This window comes from Canis lupus, chromosome 27 (genome assembly GCF_048164855.1).
Source record: "Canis lupus baileyi chromosome 27, mCanLup2.hap1, whole genome shotgun sequence".
Classification (NCBI taxonomy): domain Eukaryota; kingdom Metazoa; phylum Chordata; class Mammalia; order Carnivora; family Canidae; genus Canis; species Canis lupus.
Genome location: NC_132864.1, coordinates 23,369,816 through 23,383,926, shown reverse-complemented (window position 1 = coordinate 23,383,926; position 14,111 = coordinate 23,369,816). Strand labels below are relative to the sequence as shown.

The 14,111-nt window shown below is 45.5% G+C and overlaps 1 protein-coding gene across 1 annotated transcript in view; it reads left to right on the top strand.

The window, feature by feature from the left end:
- Positions 1-10,114, top strand: part of LOC140619448 (2'-5'-oligoadenylate synthase-like protein 2) — a 106,237-nt gene extending 96,123 nt beyond the window's left edge. The window contains exons 8-12 of the mRNA XM_072802834.1: positions 3,697-3,985; positions 4,778-4,953; positions 5,672-5,913; positions 6,568-6,709; positions 8,852-10,114. Of these exons, the coding sequence (XP_072658935.1) occupies positions 3,697-3,985; positions 4,778-4,953; positions 5,672-5,913; positions 6,568-6,709; positions 8,852-9,364 (1,362 nt within the window). The 3' untranslated portion in view covers positions 9,365-10,114. The remainder of the gene's footprint in view (positions 1-3,696; positions 3,986-4,777; positions 4,954-5,671; positions 5,914-6,567; positions 6,710-8,851) is intronic.
- Positions 10,115-14,111: the final 3,997 nt, after the last annotated feature.

Sequence of the window (14,111 nt, the reverse complement as noted above, 5' to 3'; positions counted from 1 at the left end):
CCACCCTGGCACCCCAAAGAATCTTTAAATAAAAGATTCAGGTGTCATCAGCAAAGCATGAGCTTCCAAATGGAATTTCAAGAAATACAAACTATTGTAGTTGCTTTAAAAGATACAAACTCTGTGCTTCTGGGCTCTGGCTTTTCCACATATCTGAACTTCCTGGAGTAATTGAAATGTATGCTACTATAGAGCTCCATGAGTATCTTTGCTTTCAGGACCTAAAACCATATAAGGAAGTCCCCATCAGACTCAGAAATGGGATGCATAGTCTCTAAAGGACGAGTTTGAAAGTGTTCAAGTGTTTTAACATATGTTCCAAATAAAGCTCTTCTATGGATTTGAAGATGCTGTGTTTCCATTGGAGACCTGCCATTTATGTTACTTCAAATACTCATGTCTTGAAGTTCCCATTCTCACCTTTATGGGTGTATGTCAAGTGGTGACTATTTGGAGAAGGGAAAAAAATCACTTTCCTTTTCCTCTTGTTCTTTCAATGATCTTTATTTCTAGAAGTTTAAATACTCCTACAATAACTATGTCCAACTATTATCAAAAATGCCTGGAGCCAGCACTGGATGTTATACTATGTGCTGGCGGATTGAATTTAAATTTTTAAAAAATGCCTAGAGCCAAATATTTATGGAGTTAAACACCCTATAAACATTGGTAAACCAGCAATAGCAAAAGGACACATATTTGTAACAAATGTTTCTGTTTCTATATGAAGTGGAAGGAAGAGGTTACATAATTCAACAGTTCTTTGTCTTTCTGGAACTGGTTGAGCACTAGATTTTCTTAATTGCATCTACTATTTCAGGTCTCATCTCTATTATGGTGAGGGTGCTATAATTTTCTTGAGTTTGATGTACTGACTTCATTGGATTTCCTACTATGAGTGGCCTGGAGAGTCTTCTAGGACCAGAAGTAACTTTTTCAAAGACGTCTCTTGCTGGGCCTGATCACTGCCACCCACTAACATCCATATTCTTCCTTTTTTTTCTGCTATTCTGTTTCATCGGGTGAAGGAAGCTGGTGCCAAATTAAGGTTACATAGGAATCTGAAGTCAAAAATCCCTCATGATTTTCAAAAACTAATGCTAGTAATTTCTGGTGCCAGCCAAGATGAAGTAAGGAGTACAAACTCTCTCACACACAAATTGCAGCTGAAACTCTGGACAGACACCAAAAAGCAAGAATCTGAGAACTCTGAAAAGTAAACAGTAAGCAGACAAATTGGGGACTGAAGTCAAAACTCGAGGGACAACCTATAAGAAAGGTGATTACAGTAGAGCAAACTAGTAATATGTGGAACAGCATGGATGTCGAAAGCACTGTACTAGGGGCGCCTGGGTGGCCCGGTCAGTTTAGTTAACTGCCTTTTGATCTCAGCTCAGGTCCTGATCTCAGGGTTGTGAGTTCAAGCCTTATGTTGGGCTCCACTTAAAAAGGGGGGGAGGGGCTGTGCTAAATGAAAAGAGACAAGCCAGCTTCAAAAAGTCACATACATGGGGATCCCTTGGTGGCTCAGCAGTTTAGTGCCAGCCTTCGACCCAGGACGTGATCCTAGAGTCCCAGGATCGAGTCCCGCGTCGGGCTCCCCGCATGAAGCCTGCTTCTCCCTCTGCCTGTGTCTCTGCCTCTGTGTGTGTGTGTTTCTCATGAATAAATAAATAAAATCTTAAAAAAAAAAAAAACTCACATAGACTGTGATTGCATCTGTATCATTCTCAGGATGACAGGATTATGGAAATAGAAAAGAGATTAGTGGTTTCTAGGGTTTGGGGATGGTCCAGGGAGGGAAGTGGGTGTGGTTCTAAAGGAGTTAAAGGAGGAAGTAGAGTGGAATTGTCCTGTATCTTGATTTCAGTGACGATTACAGGAATCTACACATGTGATGAAATGTCTTAGCACTACATGCAGTGTATCGGTGTTGATTTGCTGGCTATATTTACATAAGACATGACCATTGGGAGGAAACTGGGTGAAGAGCACAGCCGACCTCTCTAAACTATCTTTCTGCAAATCTATAATTATTTCCAAATAAAATCAACTTATTGTATGTGGGACAGAGAAGGGCCACCCCCCTTCTTTGCCTACTGAAGGAGCCCTCCAGGTCTCCTTCCTCAGAGGACATGTTCATTTCAGGTTGTTTAGACAAGGAGCAGAGACCACCCCTCAGAACTGCCGGGATTTAGAGGTTCAAGGTGCTATGGCAGGCATAGCAATAACCACTGAAATGTGGGTGGGAGTCTTTAAAAAAACACTCCCCAGGACATTGGTTGCCTTTGTTTTTTTCTTTTAAAGATTTTATGTATTTATTTGAGAGAAAGAGATTGAGAGCACAAGCAGGGGGAGAAAAAGGGGGAGAAGCAGGGTCCCCAGTGAGCAGAGAGCCCGATGTGGAACTCAATCCCAGGACCCCGGGGTCATGTCCTGAGCTGAAGGCAGATGCCCAACCGACTGAGCCACCCAGACACCCCCAGTGGTTGCCTTTCTACACTTCAATCTCTGCTTTTCTTGAGATTTCTTTTGACCAAATACTAGGCACATGTGGTTTTCTGGTTCATTCTCTGCCAAGTGCATCAGCACTAAGTGGCAGAAAGGACCTGGCAAGAGGACAATGGCTTGCAAATGAATTAAGGGCAGGTAGGACTTTCCATCCTCTGTCCCACTCTGGTGGGGGAACCCCATCATCCAGGGAGGGATGGATTTGGATGCTTGTCCATAACATTCAGATTCCTTTTCCTGCTTATTTCTTATCCAAGAGGAAAGATTTATTTTTTTTTTTTCAAGAGGAAAGATTTATGATGCACCTTTCAAGGCTACACCTGGGCCTCATTCTCTGAACATGCCTGCTGCCGATGCACTAGGGTTTCCAGCATCCCTGCATAAACACACATGCGCACACATGAAGTCTGAAAAATATATTTGTGCATACACACTAAATGTATGTACAAAATTTATATGTAAAAATATGCTTGCCAGAGCTGCCCGGTAGAACTTTCCTAGTGATGGAAATGTTCTATACATGCTCTTCCCATCACTCTCTGTGGGTGGCTGTTGAGCAGTTGAAGTGAGTCTAGTATGGCTGAAAAACTGAATTTTTATTTTTTTATTTTTTATATAAAGGGTTTTTTTAAGTATTTATTTATTCATGAGAGACACACACAGAGAGAGAGAGAGAGAGGCAGAGACACAGGCAGAGGGAGAAGCAGGCTCCATGCAGGGAGCCTGATGTGGGACTCAATCCCAGGTCTCCAAAATCAGGCCCTGGGTTCAAGGTGGCGCTAAACTGCTGAGCCACCTGGGCTGCCCAAAACTGAATTTTTAAATTTCATTCCACTTAAATGGAAATAGCCACATGTGGCTCTTGGCTACCATATTGGATACCATGTGTTTAGGCATCAAGCATCTCTGGGATGATCTATAAGAAGCTGGTAACTATTGGTGCCTGAGGTGCCCGTGGTACTTTACATTTCATTTATATCCTTTGAATAGTTTATTATGTACTTAATTTTTCTAACTCAACTAAAAGATGTGGTCAGCAAAGTCCCCACCAGTAGGGAGGAGGAGACCAAAGGCTCCTTTTGGCACCCGTATAAACAGCCTAACATGGTTGCTGCTGGCTTCACCCCGACCTCAAAGCTCCAGGCCCTGAGGGAGGTGGAGCTTCAACATCAATGTCCTCCACAGGGTGGCTCTTCTGGGAAGGGGACAACGTTGAACTACAGCTCTGATGTGGACTTGGTTTTATTCCTGAGCTGCTTCTCTAGCTTCCAAGACCAAGCAGCACACCGCAGATCAATCATCAGCTTCATCAAGAAAAGGCTGATTCAGCATAGCAAGAACCTGGCCTACAGCATCACCATCGTCCCTCAGAAAGAGACAACCAGGGTCCCCCGCTCCCTGTCCTTCCAGGTCCAAGCCAGAAAGACCAGTGAAGTCATTGGAGTGGATGTGCTCCCAGCTTATGATGCTCTGGGTAAAGACAATGATGGTTTGAGGCCAGGGAAGCTAGTCAGGGACCCTTCACTGATCTGGCCTTGGGGAGGTTTAGAAAAGTAGAAACCAGGGGGGAGAAAGCAGAGTTTGCTTTTTTTCTAGGGGGCTGCAACTAGAGCTGTACCTGGGAGTTCAGTCCTTCCATAAATGCATGTGCTACCATATCCCATGTTGGGGAGAGAGGGGACATCTGGATTCCCACCCAACCCAAGGAGGAGTCTCTTCTCTGACCCTCTGGGAAACACCAGGACAAGTGAGCACGTCGAGGTCTTTGGAGTTAGATGGCAATCATTTAAAAAACAGGACCCTTAATATTTTTAAATTTTGGCTTGATTTACTAACTGTGATCTTGGACAAGATCTAACGCCTCCAAGATTCAATGTACCAACCTGTTAAGTGGGATAATATTAGGCTGAACCATAGGAAATTGACAATATTTGACCGTGTTTGATCCACAAACACTGGCACTCCCTGTGGTTCCTCTTAATTTTACCTACTTCATGGAGCTGTTCTAAGGATTCCATGAGCTTAGCCCAGTGTCGACACATGGTAAGTCTTTGACCACTGTGAATTATTTAAAATCTCTGTGACTTCTGAGGGCGTTCCCAAACCCTGTAAGCTTCCACTTGTTTTATGGTAAAGTGGGGAAAAGAATGCGGTAGAAAGGACTGTGTGAGATAATTTATGAACACTCTATACCTAGCAGTTTTTTTCCCCATATTCCTCTCCTCAAAGGATGGATTTTCTTGAACCAGGTCCTTTTCTCTCCCAGGACATTTTTCCTCCGACTTTAAACCATCACCAGAAATCTATGAAGATTTAATAACCAGTGGTGGCCCCCCAGGGGAGTTCTCGCCAAGCTTCACAGAGTTGCAGAGGCACTTTGTGAAAAGTTGCCCTGTTAAGCTGAAGAACCTCCTACGGATGGTGAAGCACTGGTATCTGCAGGTACAGGGCTGGGTGCAGGGGCAAGAGGGAGGGCGTGCACATACTAACATTTTTTTAAAGAGAAAAAGATGGGGGCCCCCAGGTGGCTCAAACGATTAAATGTCTGCCTTTGGCTCGGGTCATGATCCTGGGACCCAGTCCCTTGTGGGGCTCCCTGCTAGGTGGGGGGTCTGCTTCTCCCACTGCCCCCCTCTCCCTGCTTGTGTGCTCTCTCCCTTGCTCTCTCTCTCAAGTAAATAAATCTTTGAAAATAAAAGAAAACCCACATAGGTTGATGAGGCCCAGAAGGTCCATGAGAGGCTCCAATTTTCTCTTTCATTGAAATTTTGATGGCTGCAGGATGTAATCCATCTAGAAACCAGGACATAATCTATCTAGAGACCAGGCTGCTGGGCCCATTTCAAATTTCATGGATGTGGTATATAATCCAAATGTAAAGTAGAGTTGACAAAGTAGTTCTTTTCTTTACTATTTTTGTTTGTTTTTATGCAAGCTCTACACCTAACGTGGGGCTTGAACTCAAACCCTGAGATCAAGAGTCCCATGTTCTATCACCTGAGCCAGCCAGATGTTCCTGAAATTGACAAAGTATTACTGGGACCTGGAAATAGAGAGACATGTAAATTCTCAATTCCCAGGATAGCATCTCATATTCATTCTCTCTCTCTCCCTCCCTCCCTCCTTCCTTCCTTCTCTCCCTCTCTCCCCAACCTTGAAGTGCTTGAAACCTAAATATCGAAACGCAGCATTGCCCCCCAAATATGCATTTGAGCTATTGACTATCTACGCCTGGGAAATAGGTACAGACAAAAGCGACAACTTCAACCTGGATGAAGGGTTTAGAGCTGTGATGGAACTCCTCCTAGATTATGAAGACATCTGCATATATTGGACCAAGTACTATGATTTCCAAAATGAGACTGTCAGAATCCATATCAAACAACAGTTGAAAGAATGCAGGTGAGTGTGTTGGTTGCATTAATTTCGGCTGCCAGGAATGGAAAAACCCAACTCATACAGTTTTTAAATTAAGGATAATTTATTGGCTTTTGTAACTGAGAAGTCCAAGGATAAATGAAGCTTCAGGTATAGTGTGATACAAATGGTCACTATTTCATCAGGGTCCCATTCTGTGAAATCAATCAGCCTGTCCCTCCCCTGGGTTTTGCCTTTGAATTCAGGCTAACATAACGACATCAGTTCCAGTCTTGTCATCTGGACTCCTCCTTTGCACTCCAAAGGAGGGAAAGCACCTTTGCCCTAGAATTCTTTTTTCTTCTTTTTAAGATTTTATTTATTCATGAGAGACTGTGAGAGAGGCAGAGATACAGGCAGAGGGAGAAGCAGGCTCCCTATAGGGAGCCCACAATATGGGACTCGATCCTAGGACCTGGGATCAGGACCTGAGCCAAAGACGCTCCACCACTGAGTCACTCAGGCACCCCTGCCCTAGCATTCTAAGCAGAATCCATGAGATTCACTCTGATTGGGCCAACTTAGCTTACACTTCTAATCATGAACCAAGAGCTTTAGCTGCAGGAAGTCCCACAGACTTGAGTTACAGAGGCCAGAGTCCTAAGTGTGATGGAGATCCACTCCTTTTCTTCCTCCCAGACCAGTTATCTTGGACCCAGCCGATCCTACCAACAACCTGGGAAGTGAAAAGAGATGGGATCTGGTGGCCAAAGAGGCTGCTCGCTGCCTAAGACAGGCCTGCTGCAGGACCGAAGACCCCAGCCAGGGCTGGCACGTACAGGTACCATCACCCCCACCCCTCAGTCATGACTCAGTGATGACCTCCCTTCAGCCCCTCCCCCCATGAATCCCCTCAACTTCTACCATAGTGCCTCTAAGACCTCAGGACAGGTCACCCCCCCCCCTCCGCCCATGGAGATGTCCCAGCCAACCAGCTGTGCAAGTTTTCCCCTTCTGCTCCAAGTCCCTGGGCCTCAGTTCTTTCATCTGTGAAATGGGCAGCTGGTTTCTGCCCTACTCTGTAGCCATTTGAGAGATAACCAAAAGAATTTATCACATACATACATACCCCTGTGGGGTAACATATTCCCTATTATGGGTTGTTGAAAGCTCAACTTCTTGCTGTCAAAAAAAAGAGATTTAAGGGGTGCCAAGCTGGCTCAATCAAAGAGCATGTGACTCTTTCTCTCAGTGTTGTGTTCAAGCTCAATGTTGGGTGTAAAGATTACTATGAAATAAATAAACTTATTTAAAAAGAGAGAGAGATTTGGGGCACCTGGTTTGGGCATCTTCTGCCTTTGGCTCTGGTCATGATCTCAGGATCCTGCTCAGTGGGGATCTGCTTCTCCCTCTGCCCTTCTCCCCTGGTTGTGTGCATTCTCTATCTCTCTCTTTCTCCCCCTCTCTCTCTCTCTTTCTCTCTCTCAAATGAATAAATAAAATCTTTATTTAAAAAAAAGAGAGAGGAATGCCTGGGTGGCTCAGTGGTTGAGCGCTCATCTGCCTTCGGCCTAGAGCATCATCATCCCAAGGTCCTGGGATTGAGTTAAGCAACCGCTCCCTGCAGGGAGCTTGCTTCTCCCTCTGCCTGTGTCTCTGCCTCTCTTTGTGTGTCTCTCATGAATAAACAATAAAACCTTAAAAGAGAGAGAGAGAGAGATTTAATGATGTATCCAGAAGCAATCGGGAAGGAGCATAGGATTCCACTGCAGACAGCAATGCCAGTCCCGCAGCTACCTTGTGCATGGCTTTTCCCACACTGTCACAGCAGTCCTGGGTCTGAACACCACATAGGAATCCAGGGTTCAGAGACCAGGACATTGCTATCAGCTCAAATCGTTGCCAGTCCCACATTTCATAGCCTGCAGGGAAATTCTGAAGCTGGCTTCAAGGCAAATCAAAGGCAAATCTGTAGCAGCTCCCACATGGTGGATGAGAAGGACCCACCACCCAGCCCAGGCCCATTGGCTGTCATGTCCAACAGACTGGGAGCTCCACTCCCCCCAATCCCACCTCTTTCCCCACTCCGCCCCACTGTGAGGCAAGATTCATGAACAGTCTTCCAACTCTTGCTAAGAACCCTCACCATAATCTTTTAAATATTATTGTTTTGTGAAAAAAGTAGCACACATTTTTAGCAAAGAAAATATCAAACCTTCAAAAAGAACACACAAAGTCAGTTTCTGGGATGCCTGGGTGGCTCAATCAGTTAAATGTCTGCCTTCGGCTCTGGTCATGATCCCAGGGTCCTGGAATGGAGCCCCACATCAGGCTCCCTGCTCAGCAGCAAGGCTGCTTCTCCCTCTTCCTCTACCTCTGTGATATCTCACACTCTCTCTCAAATAAATAAATAAAATCTTTTACAATAAATCAATGAAGTAAGCAAGTGAGTAAATAAGTTTCCCTCCCATCTCAAGCCTCTCCCCAACATCCACTGATCAATGTCTTGCGTCTCTTCCCATGGATAGATACGCCACCTGCACACTAGCACATTCTAACTGTAATCTTACTTTTTTTTTTTTTTTGCCTTTTTACTTTTATTTACTTAAACTATTAGGTGATTTGGTTCCTCAATTATCAGAAAGACAATTCTGTATCCACACCTATAGACCTAAAAGGGTACGACCATATAACAGAAAGTCCAAACCAGGATATTTTTGAGTATGAAATGTTGTGATGCTGCTTATGCCAGAACAAGGGACACACACCTGGACTGCCCTAGACCAGTGGGAACATCAGGCCACCCTGGATTAATAGCTATATTTTGATCCAATGGAGGAAAGTAGGAAAATACCTTCTCTTTTATGACCATTGCCCCACTGAAAGAATTTTAGACTGCTCCAGACTTTGGATCTTACAATGAATATCCTTGACCATACATCCCAGTGCCTGACATCCTTATCTGCTTCTCCTTCCCTACTAGCCAGCAAGAAATGTCCAGGTGCTGGTGAAAAAGGCAGGAGAGGAGCCCCAGACATTCTCAGTGGACCCTCACAGTCCCATCTGGAAGATGAAAGCAGAGATCAAGAGGACGTTTGGCTTCTACGGGCAGCAGCGTCTCTCTTTCCAGGAGCCAGGAGGGGAACGGCAACTGCTCAGCAGCCAGCAGACACTTGCACATTATGGGATCTTCTCTAAAGTGAACATCCGGGTATTAGAGACCTTCCCTTCTGAGATCCAGGTCTTCGTGAAGGACTCTAGTGGCCAGAGCAAACCTTATGCCATCTACCCTGAGGACTCCATCCGTGACTTGAAAGAGAAGATTGAGGAAGCCGGAGGACCTTACGTGGAGGATCAGATACTAAAGTTCCAGAATCGGAGACTGCGGAATCACCGCAGCCTCTCAGACCTACAGATCAAAGACTGTGACACAATCACACTCATTAGGAGAAGCCACAGGTCCCCAGGACTACCCATGATCAGACTTTTTACATGATGTAGACTTCTATGGCGCTGTTCTCTCACCTACCCCTTTCTACCCAGACGACTGTGATTTTTGGAAGCATAAATATGAATCTATCCTTCCCTGCATGATGTCCTCCAATGGCTCCTATTACCTATAGAATAAAGTTCCAGTTCTTTTGCTGGGCATTCAAGGTCCTTGACAATTTTGCCCTTGCTTGCTTCTCAATCTCTCCTCTTCACAAAACACACCAGAGGTGCCCATACTCATGCAGCTCCAGAGTACTAAATGCCTGATCGTGACACAGTGACCGACTCAACCATCCCTTTCTCTTGTGCTTCTATCTTTCAAAACTCAAAGCTCTAAGTCATCATTCTCCAAGCATAAACCCCAGACCAGCAGAATCAGCATATCACCTGGGGACATCTTAGAAATGAAAATTCTCAGCAACTATCCCAGATTCACCTGAGTGAATCAGCAATCTGATTCACTGATCAGCAATCTTAACAAGCCTTCCAAGTAATTCTAGTGCATGCTCAAGTTTGAGAACCATTGCTAGAAGCCCCATATAGCCAACTGCATCACTTCCTGCTCCTACACCCGATTCGGACTTCTGTGAAAGCACTTGGGACCCTCATTGTGTTCCTTTGTTGGGTCATCAGTCTACCTGGTCTAATGAGACTTGACAAGTACCTTATTCCTGTGTCCCCATAGTCTAGAATGCTGCTTGCCTGGTGCATGTGTTCTGCACATGCTAGCTGAATAAATGAACCAACCAAAGAATGACTTTGAATTCTTCCCTATTGTCTTTGTGAGGGTCTCAGTCCAATGCCATTTTGGAGACCACACGGTTTGGGATACTCCCTGCTATGTCTCATTCTTTGAAATTGCCCACGTTCGCCGGGGTCCTCCTACCCAATAGCTTCATTCATGTGTCCAAACCTAAATGGACCAAGAGTGATCAGCTGACCTAGCATAGAATCCATCTCCTGGTTTTACTTAGCCTCTCAGATTGTGAGCCCTGGGCGGTGGGATCAAGTACAGCAGTTCCTGGTATAGTTAAATGAGAGTGAATGTCTGAGCAGAAATGCAGTCAGAGCAGAGCAGCCAAAGCTTAAGTCTGCATATGAGTGAAAAGCCCCCCCACACAGAGAATGAAGCTATGCATAGCAAGAGAGAATCAAAAGTGCTCACACAGCCCCAGGGCAAAATACTGCCTGGGTGCTGTTAGACCTAACCCCCTTTTTAAAAAAGATTTATTTGAGAGATAGCGTGAGCAAGAGAAAAGAGAGAGAGAGAGAGGAGGAGGAATAGGGAGAGAAGTAAAAGGAGAGGGAGAAGCAGCTTCCCTGCCTTGGACATGGGGCTTGATCCCGGGACCCTGGGATCACAACCTGAGCTGAAGGCAGACACCTAACGGACTGAGCCACCCAGGCACCCCAACCTGCCTGTTTTTGTTTTTTTTTTTTTTAAGATTTTATTTATTCATGAGAGAGAGAGATACACACACACAGGCAGAGGGAGAAGCAGGCTCCATGCAGGGAGCCCGACTCAGGACTCGGTCCCGGATCTCCAGGATCACACCCTGGGCCGAAGGCAGGCGCTAAACCGCTGAGCCACCCGGGCTGCCCTGGTTGTTGTTGTTTTCTTTTTAATCAAATTCTTCCATAACCTTTCATCAACCTAAATGGAATGAAGAGCTACTCACTGAGTGAATGTGAGTAGGTTGGGTATCCAAAAGCCTTGACTAAGATCTGTTTTCGCAGCTCAATAAAATTCTTTTTTTCTATGCCTCAGTAAATTAATGATTCCGTGCATCAACAAGGCGTTGACACCAAGCGTGTCTATTGACATGATGTCATTTGATTCCTATCCTCACAGCTGCCCCAGAAGTTAGGTGGAGGAGTAGGATTAATGCTGCCTCCCCTTTTACGGATGAGAATACGAGGCTTAGAGGTTTCTACACTGCGCCCTTCCCAGTCTTTCCTGTCTCAGGTAAGGACAATTCCATATTTCCAGATGTCAAGGTCAAAGCCTCTGTGTTGTCCCTGAATCCAGTCTTTGTCTCACATCACCTTCTATCCATTAGCAGGACCTGTTTATATTCAAAGTAGACACAGGGAAATGGTGTGAAATCTAGGATTCAGGTTTAAATTACACAGGAGAGGAGATGTGGATGCGAATTGAAAGATTGTCTGCAGTTCTGTTGCAGGATTGCAGGGATCTTGTCTCACAGAGTCGAAGAATGGACCTCGCGGGCACAGAAGGGGGAGGTGCAGTAAAAGTTTATTAGGGTGAGGACAGAAAGGAAAGAAAAAGCTCTCTAGATTGAGAGGGGTTTCGAATGGGTTGCCACTGAAGGTTTTTAAGGCCAGTCTTTTATTGCAAACTTGGCTAGGAAGCTTATGCCCTCTTGAGATTCTTGTACCCTCTTGGTCTGAGCAAGGACCATGACAAAACCCTTAATGACTTCCTTCTTTAAGGTCTGGTCATTTTCTGTGATTACAATGTAGCCTCCAAAGAAAAACAGTCCCTAACATCCGGGGCCAGGTGGTCTGATCTATTCCCTTATCTCTTGTTCACTCTGTCTTAGAGATTTTGCCTGCCAGGAATAGTTTCAGAGCCTATTCAGGGGCCCCCTATCTCTCCCTGCCTATACCTTAACCCTTTCCTTACTCTCCTTACTCAGTTGGATAGTTGTTGAAGCTGTGTGATGGTACACAGAGGTTCCTTTTGTTACTCCACTTTTGTTTATGTTTGAAATTTTCCGTAATAAAAAAGTTAAATCATACTACTTCTCTCTACCCTCACCACCACCATCCTGATCCAAGCTGCCAGATCTCCTGGTAGGACTATTTTTTTAAAAAGATTTTATTTAATTATTTGAGAGAGAGCATGAGCAGGAAGGGGTGGGGGGAGAGGGAGATGCAGACTCCCCGCTGAGCCGGGAGCCCAATGTGGGGCTCCTTCCCAAGACTCCGAGAACATGACCTGAGCCGAAGGCAGATGCCTAACGGACTGAGCACCCAGATGCCCTCCTGTTGGGACTATTGCAGTAGCTTCCTAACTGAGCTCCTGCTTCCCCTCTCACCTCCACCACCACTCTCTGCTTTTAATCTAACCTCTCCCCACCGCCACCCCCCCCCCAACGGGCCCACAGCCAGTATGATCTCATTAAAATGAAAGTCAGACCATGTCACTCCTCTGCTTGAAACTCTCCAAGGCTCCCCATTTCATTCAGAGCGAAAGTCAGTCTTAATCATCTTCAAGATCCTACACTATTTGCTCCCCAGCCCTTTATCACTTAAACCTTATCTCCTTGCAGTCTCTCCCTTTGATCATTCCATTCCAGTCATGCTGTTTTTCCTCAAACCTATGAGGCACACTGACACCACAGGACCTTTGCACTTACTGCTCCTTCTGCAGTGAATTATCGTCTTCCCTTGGGCATACACATGACTCACTTCGCCTCCTTCATGTCTTTGCTCAAATATCTCTTTTTCCAATCACCTTATTTGAGACTGAACATCTACTCAACCATACACACACACATACACACACGCACAGGCACACATATATACATCTTAACCTCTTGCCTTGCTTTATTTCTTCTGCTTAGCACCTTATTTACTATAGTTTGACTTATTTATCCTGTTTATGGTTTGTCTCCACCATCAGAATGTAAGTCCTCTGCAGGCAGGGATTTTTGTCTATTCACTGCTCTACCCCCAGCACATAGTAGCTACCCAATAAATACTCATTGAATGAATGGATGAATGATGGCACTCCGATATGCAACCCCTGCCCACCTGTCCAGGCACATCTCTCACCTCCTGCCTCCTCTCCTTCCGTGCCAATGAATATTTGACAACTGAATCCCTGGCACTCATCAGGGTCATTTAGACTGCTACTTTGCCTGCAGGATGCCCTCCTCTTCCTTCCTGGCCAGATCCCCAGTCTTTTAAGGCTCACACTGGACCCTCTCTCCTACCACTCTTGGAGCCCCTTGGGACAGGAATGACATCTTTTTCTTAAGATTTATTTATTTATTCATGAGGGACGCACAGAGAGGCTGAGACATAGGCAGAGGGAGGAGCAGGCTCCTTGTGGGGAGCCCAATGTGGGACCTGATCCCGGATCCCAGGATCACGCCCTGAGCCGAAGGCAGACGCTCGACTGCTGAGCCACCCAGATGTCCCAGGAACAACGTATTGTCTATTTAACACATTGGGACCTAGCAGGTGCTCAATAGGTATCTAGTGAACAAATAATAATATTTGCATTTACTGAATGCTTTCCATGCTCAGCGCTCTCATTCATGATCTGGACAACAACCTATTGGGTAGGGTGTCATTACTAAACCCATTTTCATGGATAAATTATGGGAGGGTCAGAGAAGTTAAGAGTGTGGCAAAGGGCAGACTGGAGGGGATCCCTGGGTGGCTCAGCGGTTTTGCACCTGCCTTTGGCCCAGGGTGTGATCCTGGGGTCCCGGGACTGAGTCCCACGTCGGGCTCCCTGCATGGAGCCTGCTTCTCCCTCTGCCTCTCTCTCTCTTTCTCTTTCTCTTTCTCTTTCTCTTTCTCTTTCTCTCTGTCTGTCTCTCTCTCTCTCTCTCTCATGAATAAATAAATAAAATCTTTTAAAAAGGAGGGGCAGACTGGAATTGAAAGTCTGTTCTGCTGGACTCTCGGGGGTTCCTGCTGCTCACCCCCAAACCGTGAGCAAGTCCCTTTCCTTTCTGAGCCTGCTCAGGTTCCTATAACACAGTGGAGATGAC